We start from the raw sequence: 20,322 nt of genomic DNA, 5'->3' as shown, positions 1-20,322 counted from the left end.
TCTTGATCCTGGATTCTTCTCCTGTAATGCAACCCCCCATGTGCACAGACGTCATCCGGCCCTCTGCATCACACTGTGGGAATTGGGCTACAGGAACTGATCCAAATATGTGGACACTCTGGCTTCTATTTTGCTGTAATAAAGCTGTTCTGTCTTTTGCCCAGGAGAATCCTGTCAGCATCCATGAAACTGCAGCAACCTAGCCTGTAACCTTGCAAGTAGGATAAAATCTCAAACCCTTCACTACTCTTGCTAGCCATCTCTGAGTCCAGGTTCTGGGTTGGTATAGCAATTTTTGTGCCCAGCTGGAATTGCCACTCAGCCATTTTGACCTCATTCCTCTAGGTAAGGTTAGAGAAAGTGGTGATGGTGCTAGCTGGAGTGATTGGCCCTGATGACCATGGAGAAAAGAGAGTAGGGAGAATAGTATAACCAGAAGTCAGGGGGGTCTCCTGGAATCCCTCCTCACAATACCATGTTTTTATATTTTATTTTAAAAAATACCATGCTGAATGGTAACATTTACATATAAGACTATTACAACCATATATAGGCAAGACCACCCACACCTCGGATCCTCCGTCATCCACTGGATACATAAATCTGATCAGCAGAGGTGCTGCTTGAACATAAAGAAAACAGAAAATAGTTGGCAGTGGTGAGAACTCATAACCATCTAGATTCACGACCACTGACAGGACTAAGTACTGTATTTGCGACGTGTTATTAGAGAAATTTGGGACATAAAACATGATGCTGCTTTTACACTATCCTGAAAATTCTGATTCAGGTAGTCTGTAGTAAGGTCCTAGAATGTGTATTTTTAAAGTAGTCCAGGTAATTCTTGCCACGGACACTTGCAAAGCCCTGCTCTATTTTGTTTTCTTCCTCACTGGCTCATGCATGTTTGTAACATTTTCCCTTATTTCATGTGTATATATATATTTGAGTTGGGGGGTCTCCCTGTCGCCCAGGCTGAAGTGCTGTAACTCACTGCAACCTTGAACTCCTGGACTCAAGTGATCCTCCCACCTCAGTCTTCCAAGTAGCTGGGACTACAGGTGCATGCCACCAGGCTCACTTAAATTATTTTCTAGAGATGGGGTCTTGCTATGTTGCCCAGGCTGGTCTTGAATTTGTAGCTCAAGTGATCCTCTCACTTCAGCCTCCCAAAATGCTGGGATTAGTCATAAGCCACCACACCCAGCTTCTTTCCTATTATACTGTTATTATGTATAGGGGTGGTGGTTAGGTCACAATTTTGTCTATGAGTTGCAAACTATTGAGATGAGATTATTACAGAATCAGAGAACATCACACTGAGGTCCTGGACTTAAAACTGGATGTGGGATAGTAGTACTATGTCAGAAAGATGCATTTTAAATGTGTAAATATGGAGAGAATTATGCTTGCAGATGTCGGGAAGACAAAAAGATGGACTATATTACACCTGATGTGTTTTTTATATTTGGTGCTGTCATCAAACCCATTTCATATGTTTGGTTAATCTTGGTAGAATAAAGGGTCCCATTTTCTACTGTGGAAACTAACGAGGTCAGATACATCTGCTGTCTTTGATGCCTGACAGCCCAAGCACTGGCACAAGACTTAAACTTGGTCAGTTGGACATTCTACTATGCTTTGAATCTGAAGTGATAAAACAAGCACTTGAAATCCAGTTTCCAGGGTCATCCTGGCTAGAGAAGAACACAGTTGTTTAGCTCTTTCTGAGGTCATCAGAACTTGGCTATGCTTTTGGTCATCTACTTTCCTTTGGCTTCTATTTGTTTTCCAAACCTGGCTCTCTAGCCTTTCCATCAATTCTGTGAGCTACCTGATCCTCCTCCAATAAATTCTTTTTCTTTTTAGGTTGATCATAATTTTTTTTGTTGTTTGCAACCAAGAACTCTTACTGGTATACTTCAATGAGATTCATTCTCTAAAGTAAGAGTCAATAATACCATTTCAGGTCATCGTTTCCTCTCTCCCCCATAACTGTACCCCATCTCCCACAATCTGAATTTGGAGGTGAATAGTGTGTGGTGGTTTCCCAGATAAATCAGGTAAGTTAAATTTGTTAGATTTTAAACCATGAACACAGATGTGCTTTTAAAACTGTATTAAAATAACCAAAAACTAATAAATCAACTATGATAAGAGCAATTTCCACTCAAATACTATTTATATGATTAAGAATGAGTCCTTTGATAAACCTGAAAATTATCCAAACTTTGAATATGCACATTTCAAACTCAGAGCCAAGATATAGGAATATAAAAAATGTGCTTGGCAAAAATATGTGGTGGCTAATTAATATATTTACATTTTCTAGTTATAATGCACTTGGGATATTGGTTTATAAAAATTTTGAGTACTTTCTAAAAAGTAAATAATTATCAATAGCAATCAAAATTATTTTAACCATAATAATATATACAAAAGATATAAATTATAAAAATACAAAGGCTACAAGTTATACAATTAGGCTGGTCTATCTTATAAATAAAATATATATACCTCTAGTATTCTGAGAATAAGCAAAGGATTACAAGTGTTGTAGCTGTTCCTCCAGATAGCCATTTGTTCATTTATTAACACCAGAGGCAATAACACAACGCTAAAAATAAACATGCATCAACTGTACAATAAATACTTACAAAAACCTCTGTCTGTCACAATTAGTGAGTGCAAACAGAACTTCTACCCAACCTTAGTGCATTTTTATTTTCACAAGTAAAACAGAAAAGGAAAATAGTGAATTTAATGCTATTCAGCACCTTTAGTAAAGTCAAAAGACTCAACATCTCCATATATCAAAAACATTTGCATCTGTATCACCAAACATGTAAAGTTAATTATTTTGTTCCATCTTTAACATGAATTATTTTATTTACATTACTTTTTAGTTCAATAAATTTTAACAATATTTAAAAATTATCTAAATTCATAAAAGTATTTCATAAATTTCAACATTTAATTATTATGTACATATAAGGAAGTCCATGAAAAAAGTTAAAAGAAAATGTAGTCATAAAGTTCAAGCAACATTACCAATTTAGCAAAAATTCCAACCAAATCAAGGCAGAGGGCATTCAAACATTCAAAAATCTTTATCTGCTGCCAACATGAACAGGAACATTTCCAGTAATAAAAGTCAGTATGAGAAATAATGTTGAAATCACCAGTAGAAAATATATTTTAATAGGCATGAAATATGTTTAAGCAACAGTAATGACTTTATAGAAAACTTGTATTACACTGTTTTATATGAACTACCTGGTTTGATTGTATGATAAAGGTGTATTTTAGAACTACAGAAGTTGATTTCAAAAAATATATTGTAGCAGCCATAATTTTATTTCCAGTTAAAACACAGTAAAATGTGAAAAGAAAAATTTATAATTAACTAAATAATACCCCCAGTATTAGAAAATTTTAAATCCCATGCTATTCTAGCAATAATGGTCTCTAATATAATGTAGTCTGATGTAAGAATTGTGGAAAGCCAATAATAAACAATCAGACATAGGTATGGGCTTAAAGTTTCACTGAAATACTTAGGTAGCAAAATATATGAAAAAGTAATAGAAAAGTAAAAAGATAAAATTAAAAAAATATTGCACAGCCACATTACCTAGAAAGTAAAGTTGATGTTTAAAAAGCACTAAACATGGATGATATAAATTATCTTCCATATAAAAAGGTATAAATATTTCTTAGAACTTATCAGCATCTACATTTTAATATAATACATTATTTGAAACATTGTTGAATGAGGTAATTGTCCAGTCGCTAACAATGCTTTTACACTATTGGAAATATTTGAGGGCAGCAACCAGAAAGAATTTCTCTAAAAATATTTCCGAATCAAGAACAGCTATATGTGCAGCTCTCCCAATGAGTGAATCAGCTGTATTGGGCAATGCATTGATGACATTATAGCGAACCAAATTACAGTCTTTGCTTTGCAGAACGGGTCGAAGCAAGTTGTGGATCATTTCTGAATAGATCTGTCCTGTGGAACCAACAGAAAAAAGGAAAATTAGTTCACATTAGTAACTGAAAATAAAAAAACTATGCCAATTTTTAGTTAAGTTATAAAATTTAGTTACATTATTTCCATATAAAGCAGAAAAACAGCTCTTTTTAAAAAGGTTTAATTTTCCTTCAACTATCATTTTTGGTTCTGTTTATAGAAAATGTAAGTAATCACATTATCTAGTCAAGTGGAAATAACAAATTTATTATACATTATTCTTGAAATTTGATTTTCTTTTTGTTTTTTTGAGATGGAGTTTCACTCTTGTTGCCCAGGCTGGAGTGCAATGGCGTGGTCTTGGCTCACTGCAACCTCTGCCTCCCGGGTTCAAGCCATTCGCCTGTCTCCGCCTCCTGAGTAGCTGGGATTACAGGCATGCACCACCACACCCAGTTAATTTTTGTATTTTTAATAGAGTTGGGGTTTCACCATGTTGGCCAGGCTGGTCTCGAACTCCTGACCTCAGGCGATCCTCCCCCCTCAGCCTCCCAAAGTGCTGGGATTACAGGCATGCACCACCACACCCAGTTAATTTTTGTATTTTTAATACAGTTGGGGTTTCACCATGTTGGCCAGGCTGGTCTTGAACTCCTGACCTCAGGCGATCCTCCCCCCTCAGCCTCCCAAAGTGCTGGGATTACAGGCGTGAGCCCCCCGCGCCCAGCCGAAATTTGGTATTTTTAACTCAAAGCAATGCCTATAACAAAGAAATAGTTTTCTTTAACGTTAAGTCACTTATAACTCATTAAACAATTATGAAAATAAGCTAGACATGGTGAGACATTTTGATAAGGCAAAATTATAAACTTGGCCTACAGCAAATACTTTAAAGATGTTTCTATGGCAGTCAAAATTTCCAAATTATTTTAAGAAAGAACAGCAACCTCCTATAGTCAGATGAACAACGTGAGCTTGGCTCAAGTAACATGATCTTTTGTTTGATCTATAGGTTTATTTAGTACTTGTGTTCCTCTCTCCTTATTTTTGTTTTTTTTTGTTTTTGTTTTTGTTTTTTTTTTGGAGACAGGGTGTCACTCTGTTACCCAGGCTGGAATGCAGTGGCATGATCACAACTCACTGCAGCCTCCACATCACAGACTCAAGCGATCCTTCCATCTTAACCCTCCCGAGTAGCTGGGACCACACAGGTGTGCACCACCACTTTAATTAGCCTAGCTAATTTTTTATTTTTGGTAGAATGGGATCTTGCTATGTTGCCCAAGCTAGTCTCAGAGTCCTGGACTCAGGTGATCCTCCTGCCTCAGCCTCCCAAAGTGCTGGGATTACAGGCATGAGCCACTGTGCCCAAACTATGTTTAGCTAATTCTTACAATGGATTTACTGAGGTCATACTAAGCACATAAAAGATAACGATTAGAATACATCCACATAAATGTATAAACTGCCTTCTAAGGGGCAAAACATTGTTTACAATGCTTATGCATTACTATATACTAATAAATGAGTATAACAGTGTCCATGGAACGTGTGAGCTTTAGAGAGGTAAGTATTAGATTTCAGAAGACAGGTAGGATGCTGCCTGAGGAATGACAAGAAGGGAAAAGTACACAGAAGCACAATCAGATATAGAAAAGAGAGGTGTTTAAGAGAAAGACTGATTAATACATACTCATCAAAAAACTTTTTACTCCCACCTCTCCTCTTAGTTTTCATTGTGAGTCAGGTTGGATTTGTGGTTCCATGCTATTTTAAAAATATGTTAATACAGGAAGAAGTCTAAACATGTCTTCATCATTTGATTCCCCTTGTCCCCCAGTGTCACAGCACCTCACTGTTAAAATAAGGGACATTTATCTAGTTTCAGCTACTCATCTGAAGGTTAAGACTCTTCTGAATTTTTTCCTTAGGTGGACTCTAGCCTTTGCTAGAACAGAAGTTAAGAAAAGGTTATTTTGATGTCACAAATGTACAATAAAGGAGTACTTACCATGTACCAGGCAGCATGTTAGGCATTGTCAATAAAAATGTGCTTAAGACAGTTCTTGCCTTAAGGAGCTGTTCACCATCACAATGTAGAAAAATAAAGGATTAAGAGTTTAAAATCAGCCTCATTCCAAAAACGGATCTCAGGCAATATTGAGAGGTAGGAGACCAGGGTTTTTTTTTTTTTTTTTTTTTTGAGACAGAGTTTCGTTCTTGTCTCCCAGGCTGCAGTGCGACAGCACGATCTCGGCTCACTGCAACCTCCCCCTCCCGGGTTCAAGCTATTCTCGTGCTTCAGCCTCCCAAGTAGCTGGGATTACAGGTACCCACCACCATGCCCGGCTAATTTTTGTATTTTTAGTAGAGACGGCTTTTCACCATGTTGGCCAGGCTGGTCTCGAACTCCTGACCTCAGGTGATCTACCTGCCTTGGCCTCCCAAAGTGCTGGGATTACAGGCAGGAGCCACCACGCCCGGAGACCAGGTTCTTGACCTAAGTCTGTAATTAACTGACTTCGGCTAAGCCACTTAGGATCTCTGGGCTTTAGTTATAAAATGAGTAAACAGGACTCAAGTTTCCTTCTGGCTCCAAATGGCTATACTTTAAATTTATTTTGTTATTCACAAATAGCAAAAGAACAAATAAAGTCTTTATCATTTACTATCAGTAAAGAGGGGCAAATCCTTGCTGCCACCTTTGTGTAAAAGCGAGGTACAGCAGAACATATGACAAGGATGACTACAATTGTCAATCCCATTAATTCAGAGGAAATCAAAGTATGAACTACTTCTGAGGCAGCAAAATGGAGAGGCATTTGTAATTAGATGAAAGTACTACTTCATTGGTAAAGGCAGTTCAGGTGGCGGGTGAGAAAAATGGAAGAAGGACAGCTGTTAATATAAGTGGGTGGAAAGGAAGTAACAGGAAAGAGAAGGGTGACAGATATGAGAGAAAGTGACTACAAGAAAAATTTTGGAAAGAGCTCATTAATACCTATAACTCTTTGAAATACTTTTATTCCATTACCTGACTGTTTGTCCTTTAAAGCTGTTTTACACATTTCAATGCGGGCAGAGTGATAAGGAACATAGCGATCCTGTAGGGATCCCACTAGCACAACATTTTTGAAATAATGAAGCCCTGTGAATAGAATATAATAAATTATAATGCAGTAGTTAACTAGATTTTAAACAAGTTATTAGTATCATATTAAGTGACCAAAAAATAAATTTCCTTAGCAGTACTGTTTGACTTTGTCAATACTTGATGATCCTTTCTCCAAATTTCTATATGTTCTCTACAAAAAAACCCACTTCACTGTTATGTAGTCTTGATGCTGATATGAGAATGTGTGTTTGCATTGGGAGCAAGCACTGTTGCTCAGTGGTGTGGAGATAGGCGGGAAACAGAATACGTGGACTAATGTTCTATAGAAAGTATTCCATGACATTCTTACCTTCCAAAAGGTATCCATCAATATTCAGGACTATTTCCAAAGAAACAAAATTATACTCTTCCATTAAAACAAACAAAACACCTCCCAGTACATCATTTAAAGCTGACTTTTTACTTTCTTTTCATTTATAACACTTGCTTAATATGATTTATATTTTCTTTTTTTAAATTATTATTATTATTATTATTTTTTGAGATAGAGTCTCACTTTGTCGCCCAGGCTGGAGTGCAGTGGCGCAATCTCGGCTCATTGCAACCTTTGCCTCCTGGGTTCAAGTGATTCTCATGCCTCAGCCTCCTGAGTAGCTGGAATTACAGGTGTGGGCCACCACACCTGGCTAATTTTTGCATTTTCAGTAGAGATGGGGTTTCACCATATTGGCCAGGCTGGTCTTGAACTCCTGGCCTCAAAGTGATCTTCCCACCTTGGCCTCTCAAAATGCTGGGATTACAGGAATGAACCACCATGCCTGGCCTAAGGATCTTAATCATGAGATGAGTATGGATTCACACACAGCCAAGTGTGACCGTATGATACTATCTATGCCAAAAATAAGGCCATCCTTAGATTATACCACTTTTTGGGGGGAAGTGACATTTTGAATGTATACAATCCTAAGGAGATAAATGAAATAATCAAGTATCTATTATAGAAGTTAACTGAACATATATTTAAAATAATATTGTATAAAATATTAAGAAAAAAATGACTCTCCCCCCTTCCTTCTCACATCTCGTGACACAATTTAACACTAATATCTTCATCATTATCAGTGCTACTTTGGGAATCATCTATGTGTCCTAGAGCACAGGTATTCATACATTTACCCCTGGAGTCATCTAAGACTCTCTATGGTGTAGATAGGTGTGTATAGCTTTAAGAAAACTGATTTCCAGGCTGGGCGAGGTGGCTCATGCCTGTAATCTCAGAACTTTGGGAGGTCGAGGGGGGAAAATTGCCTGAGCCCAAGAGTTTGAGACCAGCCTGGGCAACGAAGTGAGATCCTGTCTCTACGAAAATTAGCCAGGTGTGGTGCTGCATAACTGTAGTCTCACTCAGGAGGCTGAGGTGGGAGGACCCCTTGAGCCCAGGAGGTGCAGGCTGCAGTGAGCCATGGCTGTAGCACTGCACTCCAGCCCAGGTGACAGAGTAAGAGCTTGTCTCTAAAAAGAAAAAAGAAAAAAAGAAAATTGATTTCCAGATCCCAACCTCCAGATGTGTTTTTTTCTAAAAGTGACTTGACTTTCTCCCACTTTACAAGAGAAAGATATTATCTCTCCAATCTATTTCAGATCTTACTAAGGTATATGGCCCTAGGGTACAAAAGTCTCTGGAAAACCAAGCAAAATATAAAGTCTAACTTTTTCTGACAAAAAGTCAATTTGACTTGACTGTTTATGACAGTGAGAAATGGCTTTGCCAATTGTATTTTATGGCACACATTTCCTATAAATTGAATGAGCTAAATCTGTAATTCCAATAGAATGAGTTGAGATGTTATATTTTATGAAAATATAATTAATGGCTGGGTATGGTGGCTCACTCCTATAATCCCAGCACTTTGGGAGGACGAGGGTGGATCACCTGAGGTCAGGAGTTCGAGACCAGCCTGGCCAACATGGTGAAACCCATCTCTACCAAAAACACAAAAATTAGCTAGGCATGGTGGCAGCCACCTATAATCCTAACTACTCAGGAGGCTGAGGCAGGAGAATCGCTTGAACCCAGGAGGCGGAGATTGCAGTGAGCTGGTATTGCGCCACTGCACTCCAGCCTGGGCGACAAAAGAGACTCCGTCTCAAAAAACAAAAACCAAAAAAAGCCCCCAAAACCAAATAAATGAACCTGTACCTGGACCTTATACTCCTCTGCTGTTACCCATTTCTTGGCACAGTGTTGTAGCAAAATTCTTCATGAGTTTTCTACATGTCTCCCTTCTCTTCCTTTCCTCCTGTTCTTACTGAACCTATTCCCAGAAGTCTTTCTTCCTAATTACTCTATGTAAATTGCTCTTTCAAGATCACCAATGACCTATACAATGCTAAAAATTTAAGGATCAATTCTCAGGCCTCATCTTATTTGACCAAATTTTAATTCTACCTGGTAGCCTGAATTTACATCCGAAATACAATGGTTATTTCAGGCCAGTATGTCTTCTCCAAGTAAGTCCAAATAAAGTAACTGAGAAATCATCTTGTGTTAGTGATTTCAATATAAGGCAGCACTCTCTTTTCTGATGGGCAATTTTAGGAGAGAAAACAAAACTTACTTTGTTTTCAGGCATATATGACATTTTATTCTTTACTCATCTATCTCTCTGCTTTTAATTATCATTTTTGTATCTGCTCCTCAAATCTAAATTTCTGGCCTGCTTTTCTTGCCAGATACCTTGACACAAAGCTTTGTGTCACTTTAATACGCACTATGCCTAACACCAAATTCTATTTCCAAAATTTTGCTTGCTATCTTAAATTCTTTATTCTATAAGCCTATTATTATTCTAGTCCAATGAGAAATATTGGCCACCTTTAATTATTAATTCCCTCATATATATACTACATCATCAAGTTTGGCTTGCTTCATATATAGTATATGTTGCTTTCTCCTCTTACCAGTATCACTGCTATTCTCTACTTGCTGGTCTCATGACTTCCATTATAAATTTCTTTCCTGAGAGTTTTATTTTATATGTTTCTTTCAAATTAAATTTTATTTTTAATTGTTTGGAAGAATTTTAAATTTATATCTGCTTCCTTTTTTTAAAAAAAGATTTCATTGTAACGTTTAGAAAATTTCACATCCATTATAAAAATTAAGTTATGCAATATGTCAGGGAGGGATAAAAAAGTGACCATATCTTTGATCTGTCCCTGTTTAAAGTATCAGATTAAATTTTTATATTAGAAAGTATATGTCTTCCCTCAAAAAATATCAGTATTGGCTCCCACATATTAAGGTCCACTCAATTTAGCTAACTAGTCTATAACATCAAAATCTGGCCCTAACTTTTGGTGGGAACTAGGAACTTACCAAGTTGAGGCAGTCTAGTTGAGAAGAAAGGACACATTGGACTAGGGATCAGGAGACTGATTAGTTTAGGGTTAAAATGCTATATCTCTGAGAATACCATTTTATTTCAGCGTAGTATGGAACTATTGTTAATGAATGTAAACAAATCAACAGGTTAAAGGAGAACTTCCTATGGTGTGCAGTTATAGGTGGGTCCAGAAACTGATCTGGTTAGCTTTCTCAGATGATTGGGCATGGCTGAAGTCCCCAGGCTGGTCTCCTCTGCTGGGGGAGCAACATGGTTGGTTCACTGGTTTATCTGATAATGCTTACCCAATTGTGCTTTAAAAATATAATCATTTGCTATTGATGCCTGATGTGAAAAAGGTTGGAAGAGGAGGCTGGGTTAAACTATTTTTAGTGCTCTATATTGAAAAAAAGATGTAAAATATTTTACTAATTTCTCTCCAAGTTAAAAAAAAATAAAAATGTTAGTGCTTAGTGCTGAACAAACAGCAGGCTCTCAAATATGCTGACTAACAACAGATTTGATTTTTAATAATTCTGTAAGTGGCTCCTGAAATGCGTATTTCTCAAGGGTTCTGGATAGGTGACATATAACTGTGTTCCCTCTCTCTCTCCCTACCCTTTTTTATTTTTAGAACTGAAGCAGTTTGGCTGAGCGCAGTGGCTCATGCCTGTAATCCTAGTACTTTGGGAGGCCGAACCGGGTGGATCACAAGGTCAGGAATTTGAGACCAGCCTGGCCAATACGGTGAAACCCCGTCTCTACCAAAGATACAAAAAATTAGCTGGGCATGGTGGCGGGCACCTGTAATCCCAGTTACTTGGTAGGCTGAGGCAGGAAAATCGCTTGAACCCAGAAGGCGGAGGTTGCAGTGAGCCAAGATCACGCCACTGTACTCCAGCCCGAGCAACAGAGCAAGCCTCCGTCTCAAAAAGAAAAAAAAAAAGAATCTTCAACTATTCCCCCTTTACTACCTCCTCTTGCCTTCCCCCTCGCCCCGCCGCCTCTGCTGCCATTCACTAAGGACACAGCTAACAGTTGTGTACAGGCATGCCTCATTTTTTTTGCATTTTTCTTAACTGAGGTTTATACAAAGGGTTTATCAAAAGCAGAAACCAGACTCAATTGTATTTGGATTACTTATATAAGATACATTATGTATAAATTAATGTCACTGATGTCTGTTCTTTCTGAAAATTCATAGTAATATAACATTTTGCCAGATGTTTGTTAGTATTGTTTACAACTCCAGAAGATTATACACTTAAAAGGTTTAACTTTTTCAAATTCAATATTTTTAAAGCAATCAGTTTTATACAGGTATACCTTGTTTAACTATACTTTGCTTTACTGTGCTCTGCAGATATTATGTTTTTTACAAATTGAAGGTGGTAACCCTGCATTGAGCAAGTCCATTGGCACCATTTTTCCAATAGTACATATTCACTTTGTGTCTCTGTGTCACATTTTGGTAATTCTTACAATATTCAAACTTTTTCATTATTTTTATATCTGTTATGGTGATCTGTGATCAGTGATCTTTGATGTTACTATTGGAATAGTTTTGCAATGCCATGAACCATGCCTATGTAAGACAGTGAACTTATGGACTATGCTCTGACTGCTCCACCAACTGGCCATTTCCAGTCTCTCTCCCTCTCTCCTTGGGCCTCTCTAATCCCTGAGACACAATTATATGGGAAGTGGACCGATCAATAACCCCACAATGGCCTCTAAATGCTCAAGTGAAAGGAAAAGTCACATGTCTCTCACATTAATTATTTTCATTTTTTGAGACAGGGTCTCACTCTGACCCAGGCTACAGTGCAGTGGTGCAATCATGACTCATTGCGGCCTCTACCTCCTGGGCTCAAGGGATCCTCCCACTTCAACCTCCCAAGTAGCTGAAACAACAGGTATGCAACAACACATTGGGTATTTTTTTGTTATTTTTTGTAGAAATAGGTTCTCATTGTGTTGCCCAGGCTGATTTCAAACTCCTAGGATTCAGTGATTCCCAGCCTCAGCCTTGCAAAGTTCTGGAATTACAGGCGTGAGCCACCATGCCTGGCTCTGTTTCTTACTTTAAATCAAAAGCTAGAAATGATTAAGCTTAGTGAAGAAGGCATATCAAAAGCCAAGACATGCTGAAAAGCAGGCTTCTTGTGCCAAAGAGTTAGTCAAGATGTGAATGCAAAGGAAAAGTTCTTGAAGGAAATTAAAAGGGCTACTCTAGTGAAAACACAAATGATGAGACACCAAAACAGTTTCATTGCTGATGCGGAGAAGGTTTGGATGGCGTGGATGAAAGATCAAACCTGCTGCAACATTCCCTTAGCCAAAGCTTAATCCAGAGCAGGACCCTAACTCTTTTCAATTATCTCAAGGCTGAGAGAAGTGAAGAAGCTGCACAGAACAGCTGGAAGCCAGCAGAAGTTTAAGGAAAGATGTTGTCTCCATAACATAAAAGTGGAAGGTGAGGCAGCAAGTGCTGATGGAGAAGCTATGGCAAGTTATCTGGAAGATCTAGCTAAGGTATATGATGACAAGACTACACTAAAAAGCAGATTTTCAATGTTGAAAAAATTGCCTTCTATTGAAAGAAGATGCCATCCATGACTTCATAGGTAGAGAGGAATCAATGCCTGGCTTCAAAGCTTCAAAGGGCAAGCTGACTCTCTTGTTATGGATTGATGCAGTTGGGGCCTTGAAATCAATACTTATCATTCCTAAAATCCTGGAGCCCTTAAGAATTATATGAAATCTACTCTGTGCTCTATTAATGGAACAACAAAGCCTGGATTACAGCACATCTGCATACAGCATGGGTTACTGAATATTTTAAGCCCACAGTTGAGACCTACAACTCAGAAAAAAAGATTCCTTTCAATCTGCTCATTAACAATCCCCCTACTCAACCAAGACCTCTCATGGAGATATACAAGGAGATTAATGATGTTTCCATGCGGGCTAACACAAAATCTATTCTGCAGCCCAAGTGATCCATTAGTTATTTTGACTTTCAAGTCTTATTACTTAAGAAATACATTTTGTAAGGTGATAGCTGCTATAGGTAGTGATTCCTCTGATGGATCTGAGCAAAGTAAAATGAAAACCTTTTGGAAAAAATTCACCATTACAGATGCCATTAAGAACATTCATGATTCATGGGAGGAGGTCAAATATCTACAAGAACAGAAGTTTGGAAGAGGCTGATTCCAACCTTCATGGATAACTTTGAGGGGGTCAAGACTTCAGTGAAGAAAGTAACTGCAGATGTGGTGGAAATAGCAAGAGAACTACAATTAGAAGTGGAGCCTGAAGATGTGACTGAATGGCTGCAATCTCATGATCAAACTTGAATAGATGAAGAGTTGCTTCTTATAGATGAACAGAGAAAGTGGTTTCTTGAGATGGAATCTATGCCTGGTAAAGATGCTGTGAACATTGTTGAAATGACAACAAAAGACTTGGAATATTACATAAACTTAGTTGAAAAAGCAGTGGCAGGGTTTGAGAGAATTGATTCTAATTTTGAAAGAAGTTCTACTACAGGTAAAATACTATCAAACAGCATCATATGCTACAGAGATATCTTTTGTGAAAGGAAGAGTCAATAATGCAGCAAACCTCATTGTTGTAATTTAAGAAATTGCCATAGCCACCTCTATCTTCAGCAACCACCACCCTGATTGGCAAAAACATTATGATTAGCTGAAGGCTCAGATAATCATTAGCATTTTTAACAATAAAGTATTTTAAAATTAAAGTATGCATACTTTTTTTTAGACATAGTATTTTAAAATTAAAGTATGCATACTTTTTTTTAGACATAATGCTATTGCACACTCTTGACTATAGTATAGTGTAAATATAACTTTTATATGCCCTGGGAAACCAAAAAAATTCATGTGACTCACCTTTTTTTATGGTGATCTGGAACCACATCCACAGTATCTCCAAGGCATGTCTGTATTTTGTTCCAAATTCCTTTCTTGGTATACACACAATTTATTTTTCATTTTAAAAATATAACTGAGATTATAGTATTTATACTATTTCATGTCTTTTTTCACTTAATATTTTGGGGACAGCTTTTCATGTTTGTACAAATAAATTTATCTCATTCTTTTAACTACTACATGGAATTACCAGGATTAACTTTTAGTATGTCTCCTATTTCCCTAGCAAAGGACATTTATGTCGATTCCACTTCAGAAGGGAGGGGACATAAAAAAAGTATAACACTGCAATGAATAGCCTTTACCTAATTGTGTGAAATTTCTGTAGGAAAAATTCCAAAAGTGGAATTGTTGAGTACATTCTTAAAATTCTGATAAATGTACTCTCCAAAAAGATAATAAAATTTCTCCTTCCACCATTAATATATGAAGGTTTCTGTTTCACACACTCATCAATACTGTATAGCATCTTTTAAATTTTACCAACCTAATGGCAAAAATGATTAACTCATTGTTTATTGGCCTTCCATATATATATATTTTTTAATTTTTAATTTTATTTTTTGGTAGCTAACTGCCTCTTTTCTCTTTTGCCCATTTTTTTCTGTTGGGTTATTATGTATTAGGAACAGCAGTACACATTATACCACTCAGGCATAAACAATATTACCTGTCACCTCCAGATGTGTGGTCTGTGAATTAATTATGTATTTGCCAGATTACATGATCATTAAAACTTCCTCACCAATTTCCCACTGATTAAGATTTTTAAAAGATTTCTATATTTGTAAGAATAAAAGGCATTATGTATTTCCTCATAAAATTATATTAAAGACATTTTTCAAAATAGATCTTTACAGAGATTCTGATGTACTTCTCTAGAGAAACAACACTAAGGTTTGGAATTACTGCTTTAGACTGAGATCCCTGCAGGAAGTGTCTATGGCTCCTCATGTTCACGCAGCTCAGTGGAAGCAGGCAAAATCAGTAAAGATTAGTCAGAGGATTTCAAAGATACCCTTTCACTCTCAGATTCCATGATAATAAAATAAATTTAAAAATTCTGATACTGATTAAATACACTATGTTGTTACACTTCTAAATGTGATTCTTACGACAGTACTGTACTTTAAAAATGCATTTTAAACTTGGTTACCAGTTTTCTAGTTATTCAAAAAAAGTGTATTAATACTGATATTGTGCTTTTGCACAGAAGGTTTGCTTTTTATATTAGCCAAGAACCAAGTTAGTTAAATATATTATGGCCCTTTTTGAACCTTTTGGCTTCAATTTCTTGTCTAGCAGTGTTGGCTACAGAAGGCAGAAACTCAAAGTGAAGCACAGCAAGCTCCAGAGGAGCAGTGCTGGTAGGAATTACAGCAGTACTTCATCTGAGTTGAAGTACAGCCAACAAAAATGTCTGAAGTCTATTTTGGGAGCTAATATTCTAGGTTTATCTTTTCTACACCTACCTTGATTCTAGCTTCTCAAAGACAACGTAGTTAACTAGTCCGTGGGTGAATACTTCCCTGAGCCCCTCAAGTGGCTAATTATTTGTCGAACGGTTACCTTTAATTTGGGAAAGTGACAAGATTTCCCTATTTATAGGATGACATGGTTTAACCAGAAAAATCTGTAAGTATGTTGTTACTTTTTACCAAGAAAAAGATTAAATCTTCCATGTTGCTCTGGACTATATAATAACACGATTGATATATGAACACCTTAATTGAAACTTTCATCTTCATAGTCTAAAGTCTTTCCAATTCTTCTGGCTACTCATTTGTTCTAAAACTTCAGAGTTTTAATGCAATTCACTTTGAGTCATTTTGTGTTTACTTTCTGGAACTGGCTAAAGCAGTGGTTCTAAACTGGTGATTTTCTGCTCCATGGAATATTCTGCAACATCTGAAGATATTTTTGGTCATCACTGCTGAAGGTGGAAAAGTGTATGTGCTACTGGCATCTAGTGGGCAGAGGCCAGAGATACTGCTAAACATGCTACAATGTTCAAGACAACCCCTGAAAACAAAGAATTCTCCAGCCCAGAATATCAATAGTGCTGAAGCTAAGAAAACTCTGTACTTTTAAAACTAACATACTCTTAACAATATTAAACTATTCTTATTTTTACTCATTTTAAATAAATTTGAATGAATTTTCTTCCTAAAATAATGTTAGCTGATGCTGGTTCTTTCCCACACTTTCAGAAACAAAATATACATATTATTTACATATCAAAAGTGATACCTAAGATTAAATCCCTTTGTAACCTCCTGGATACAAAGAGTCCTTTGTGACACAGTAGGACAGCAGGAGCTTTATTTAATTTCTATACTTTATTTGTCAGAATTCAACAGCTGGTAAAAAGACTCTAAGCAGGTATTTTTAGGAAGATCTTAAAATAAGGATATATTGTTTTTGAAATTCCAACAATGAATAGATTCTTTTTTGGCTATTTTGAGCCCTCATTACGGAATGTCAGAGTGGCCATGATTCCTCTCTCTGCTTTAGTAATATAATCTTGACTACTTCAACACTGCTGTCATCTAATGTCTATATATTATACATTTATTTTACTTTCCACATTGATCTAGCTCCTTCATCGTTCTTTTCCCTGCTATTCAATGCTGAGATGCTTGTATGCCACCTGCAAATTATTTACATATTCTATTAGCAATCTGTAGAATACCATAGGTTTTGTCAAAAGTTGCTATAAAAATTTAATGAATGTTTATAATTGTAATTCCTTAATCAAAATAGATAATTTCCCTTTAAAAGTAACATTTCTGTAACCCTTTACCAGATCTATTGTGTTCACAAAAAAGGTAATTTCTCACCCAATACATTTATGATTTTTATAAAAAATACAGTATTTCTCAATTGTTTCACAAAACACACAAATTATTTTAGGCTTTTAAAAAGCTTTCTTCATTTTAAAATAATGAACAGCTTTCAATAAAAGGAAAGCTATTAACTAATGATATGTTGCATAGAAAAAGACTCTTTCAAAAGGAAGACCCACAGAAGAGGCTTTGCTTAAATAAAAAAGGCAAAAGGGCAAATGGCTGGATTTTGATTTAGACAAGTCCTTAGGCTTTTCCAAAAGAACGGAAAATTCGCTGTTCAGAAGAAACTGAAGCAATAATCAAACCAGGGCATCCAAGACTGTAGCTTTAGAATAATAAAATATAAAAAAGAAATCACTTTTGATTGTTTTAAAACACTTGAGAATAGCATATTGGTTAAGTACTCTTTTTCTTTGTTCTATGTTTTGCTGTTTTATTTAACGTATTTGTTTGCTGTGAACCTATTCTATTTTGTGAATAAAGTAATTATATGTAAATATACAGGCATAGCAACTTTCTAGAGATGGACTACTTATTTCTCACAATTCACTAGATATGCCCCCCCGAAAAAAACCCCCAAAACCCAACACCCCACATGAAATAGTTTCGAGAGACTTGTTTCAATCTCTACAACGTAATTTTAAAATCAGTTGAAATACTTGTTGATATTTAAAAGTGCTATTAGAAGTAGCTTTTTAAGTTCCTGAAAATGTATATTACTGGCTTAACATGATGCAGTGTGAACCATGCACGAATGCTTACTGGCTTTTCATAAAGCTAAGTGACCTCAGGCAAGTCATTCAACCTCTCTGTGCTTCAGTGTCCTCATCTGCAAAGTGAGGACAATAGTCCTACCCTACCCTACAGGGTTAAATAAGCTAATATGTATGTGTGTTTAAATCATACCTAGAACGTGGTAAATATTACATGTGTATTAGCTATTATTATTTTTCCAGTATTTTAGTATTAACCAATGCATTAGTCACAATTACTAGAAAATGGTACTCTTTTTCTTTTTGAGATGGAGTCTTGCTCTGTTGCCCAGGCTGGAGTATAGTGGCAGGATCCCGGCTCACTGCAGGCCTCCAACTCCTGGGTTCAAGCAATTCTCCTGCCTCAGCCTTCTGAGTAGCTGGGATTACAGGTGTGCGCCACCACGCTGGACTAATTTTTTTGTATTTTTAGTAGAGACAGGGTTTCACCATGTTGGCCAGACTGGTCTCAAACTCCTGACCTCAGGTGATCCACTCACCTTGGCCTCTCAAAGTGCTGGGATTACATGCATGAGCCACCGTGCCCAGCCAGAAAATAGTACTCTTTAGTGTTTTTTCCCAAAATGGATATTAATTCAATTCAGGTATATACTAATAAACTCGTGAGTACAAAGAGAAATCTTAAAACATAAAAACAATTTTAAGTCATTTGAATAATTTTTATAGCTAGTAATATCAGCATTTAGATAAAAGTTCTGTTAAAAAAATTTTCCTAAGATAGATATATATTGTTTGTGTAAAAGTCAATTTCTGTAATCTATAATACTAGTGGTTTTTTTTTTTTTTCTGTGACAGAGTTTCAGTCTTGTTGCCCAGGCTGGAGTGCAATGGTGCGATCTCGGCTCACTGCATCCTATGCCTCCTGGGTTCAAATGATTCTCCTGCCTCAGCCTCCCTAGTAGCTAGGATTATAGGCACCTGCCACCACGCCTGGCTAATTTTTATATTTTTAGTAGAGATGGGGTTTCACCATGTTGGCCAGGCTGGTCTCGAACTCCTTTCCTCAGGTGATCCACCTGCCTCAGCCTCCCAAAGTATGGGGATTACAGGCGTGAGCCACTGTGCCTAGCACTAGTGGGCTTTATTTTTTTTTAAGTTTTTGAGACAAAGTCTGGCTCTATCCCCCGCTGGAGTGTAGTGGCACAACCTCAGGTCACTGCAGCCTCCACATCCCTGGTTCAAGCAATTCTTGTGCCTCAGCCTCTGGAGTGGCTGGGATTACAGGTGCACATGACCATGCCTAGCTAATTTTTGTATTTTTTGTAGAGATGAGGTTTCACCATGTTTCCCAGGCTGGTCTTCTTTTTTTTGGGATGGAGTTTTGATCTTGTTGCCCAGGCTGGAGTGCAATGGTGAGATCTCGGTTCACTGCAACCTCCGCCTCCCAGGTTCAAGCGATTCTCCTGCCTCAGCCTCCCGAGTAGCTGGGATTACAGGCATACACCACCATGCCTGGCTAATTTTGTATTTTTAGTAGAGATGGGTTTGGTCAGGATGGTCTCGAACTCCCAACCTCAGGTGATCTGCCTGCCTCAGCCTCCCAAAGTGCTGGGATTACAGGCATGGGCCACCATGCCCAGTGTCCAGGCTGGTCTTAAACTCCTAAGCCCAAGCAATTCACCCGCCTCAGCCTCCCAAAGTGGAGAGATTACAGGTGTGAGCTACTGCACCTAGCTTATGATATTTAAGCACCTAGCTTATTTTATTTAAGTCACTTCTTCATTTTTTTTTTTTTTTTACCATTTACCATTTACTAAGTTTTGAACTCTACAGAATCACTTTACACATATTATCTCATTTAATCCTTTTAATAATCTTATGAGATACTACTATTCTCATTTTACCAATAAGGAAACTGGAGTTTATTTAAATTAGGTGTAGCCTAGTCAGTGTGTGAACTATAACTAATACCTATGTGTGACATCAGAGTTTGGTTCTTAACAGTTTTAGACTAGTACAACCAGATCACGCATTATAAGGCAAATAATAAATTAATAACTTAAAAGAAAAAAATTGAACTAATCTTTACAGTTACATTTTCTTTACAGTTTAGATATTCTTATGTTGCTATTACTATTGCTAATTAAATTTTACTTTGTATAATGCTGTATAAAGACATAGACCTCAGGAACACTTATGTTCAGCTTTGCCTTTCACGTATTTCCTAACCTGTCAGCAAAGGGTATGAACTCCATAGCTCCACACAATGGTTCTAGCTAATATTGTTTTTCTCACATGAGAAGTATATGCCATGTTTCATT

General features: G+C 37.0%; 1 protein-coding gene across 14 annotated transcripts in view; it reads right to left on the bottom strand.

Annotated features, from left to right (window-relative positions):
* Positions 1 to 2,554: 2,554 nt before the first annotated feature.
* Positions 2,555 to 20,322, bottom strand: part of FAM135A (family with sequence similarity 135 member A) — a 143,890-nt gene continuing 126,122 nt past the window's right edge. For all 14 annotated transcript variants that reach the window (XM_031012461.3, XM_031012456.3, XM_031012459.3 and 11 more), the window contains 2 exons: positions 7,011 to 7,124; positions 2,555 to 4,015 (listed from right to left, as the gene is read on the bottom strand). In XM_031012461.3, the coding sequence (XP_030868321.1) occupies positions 3,810 to 4,015; positions 7,011 to 7,124 (320 nt within the window). In that variant the 3' untranslated portion in view covers positions 2,555 to 3,809. The remainder of the gene's footprint in view (positions 4,016 to 7,010; positions 7,125 to 20,322) is intronic.

The sequence above is a fragment of the Gorilla gorilla genome, chromosome 5 (assembly GCF_029281585.2).
Source record: "Gorilla gorilla gorilla isolate KB3781 chromosome 5, NHGRI_mGorGor1-v2.1_pri, whole genome shotgun sequence".
NCBI classification, from domain to species: Eukaryota; Metazoa; Chordata; class Mammalia; order Primates; family Hominidae; genus Gorilla; species Gorilla gorilla.
Note: the sequence above shows the minus strand (reverse complement) of the source record. Positions and strands in the feature narration are given on the sequence as shown.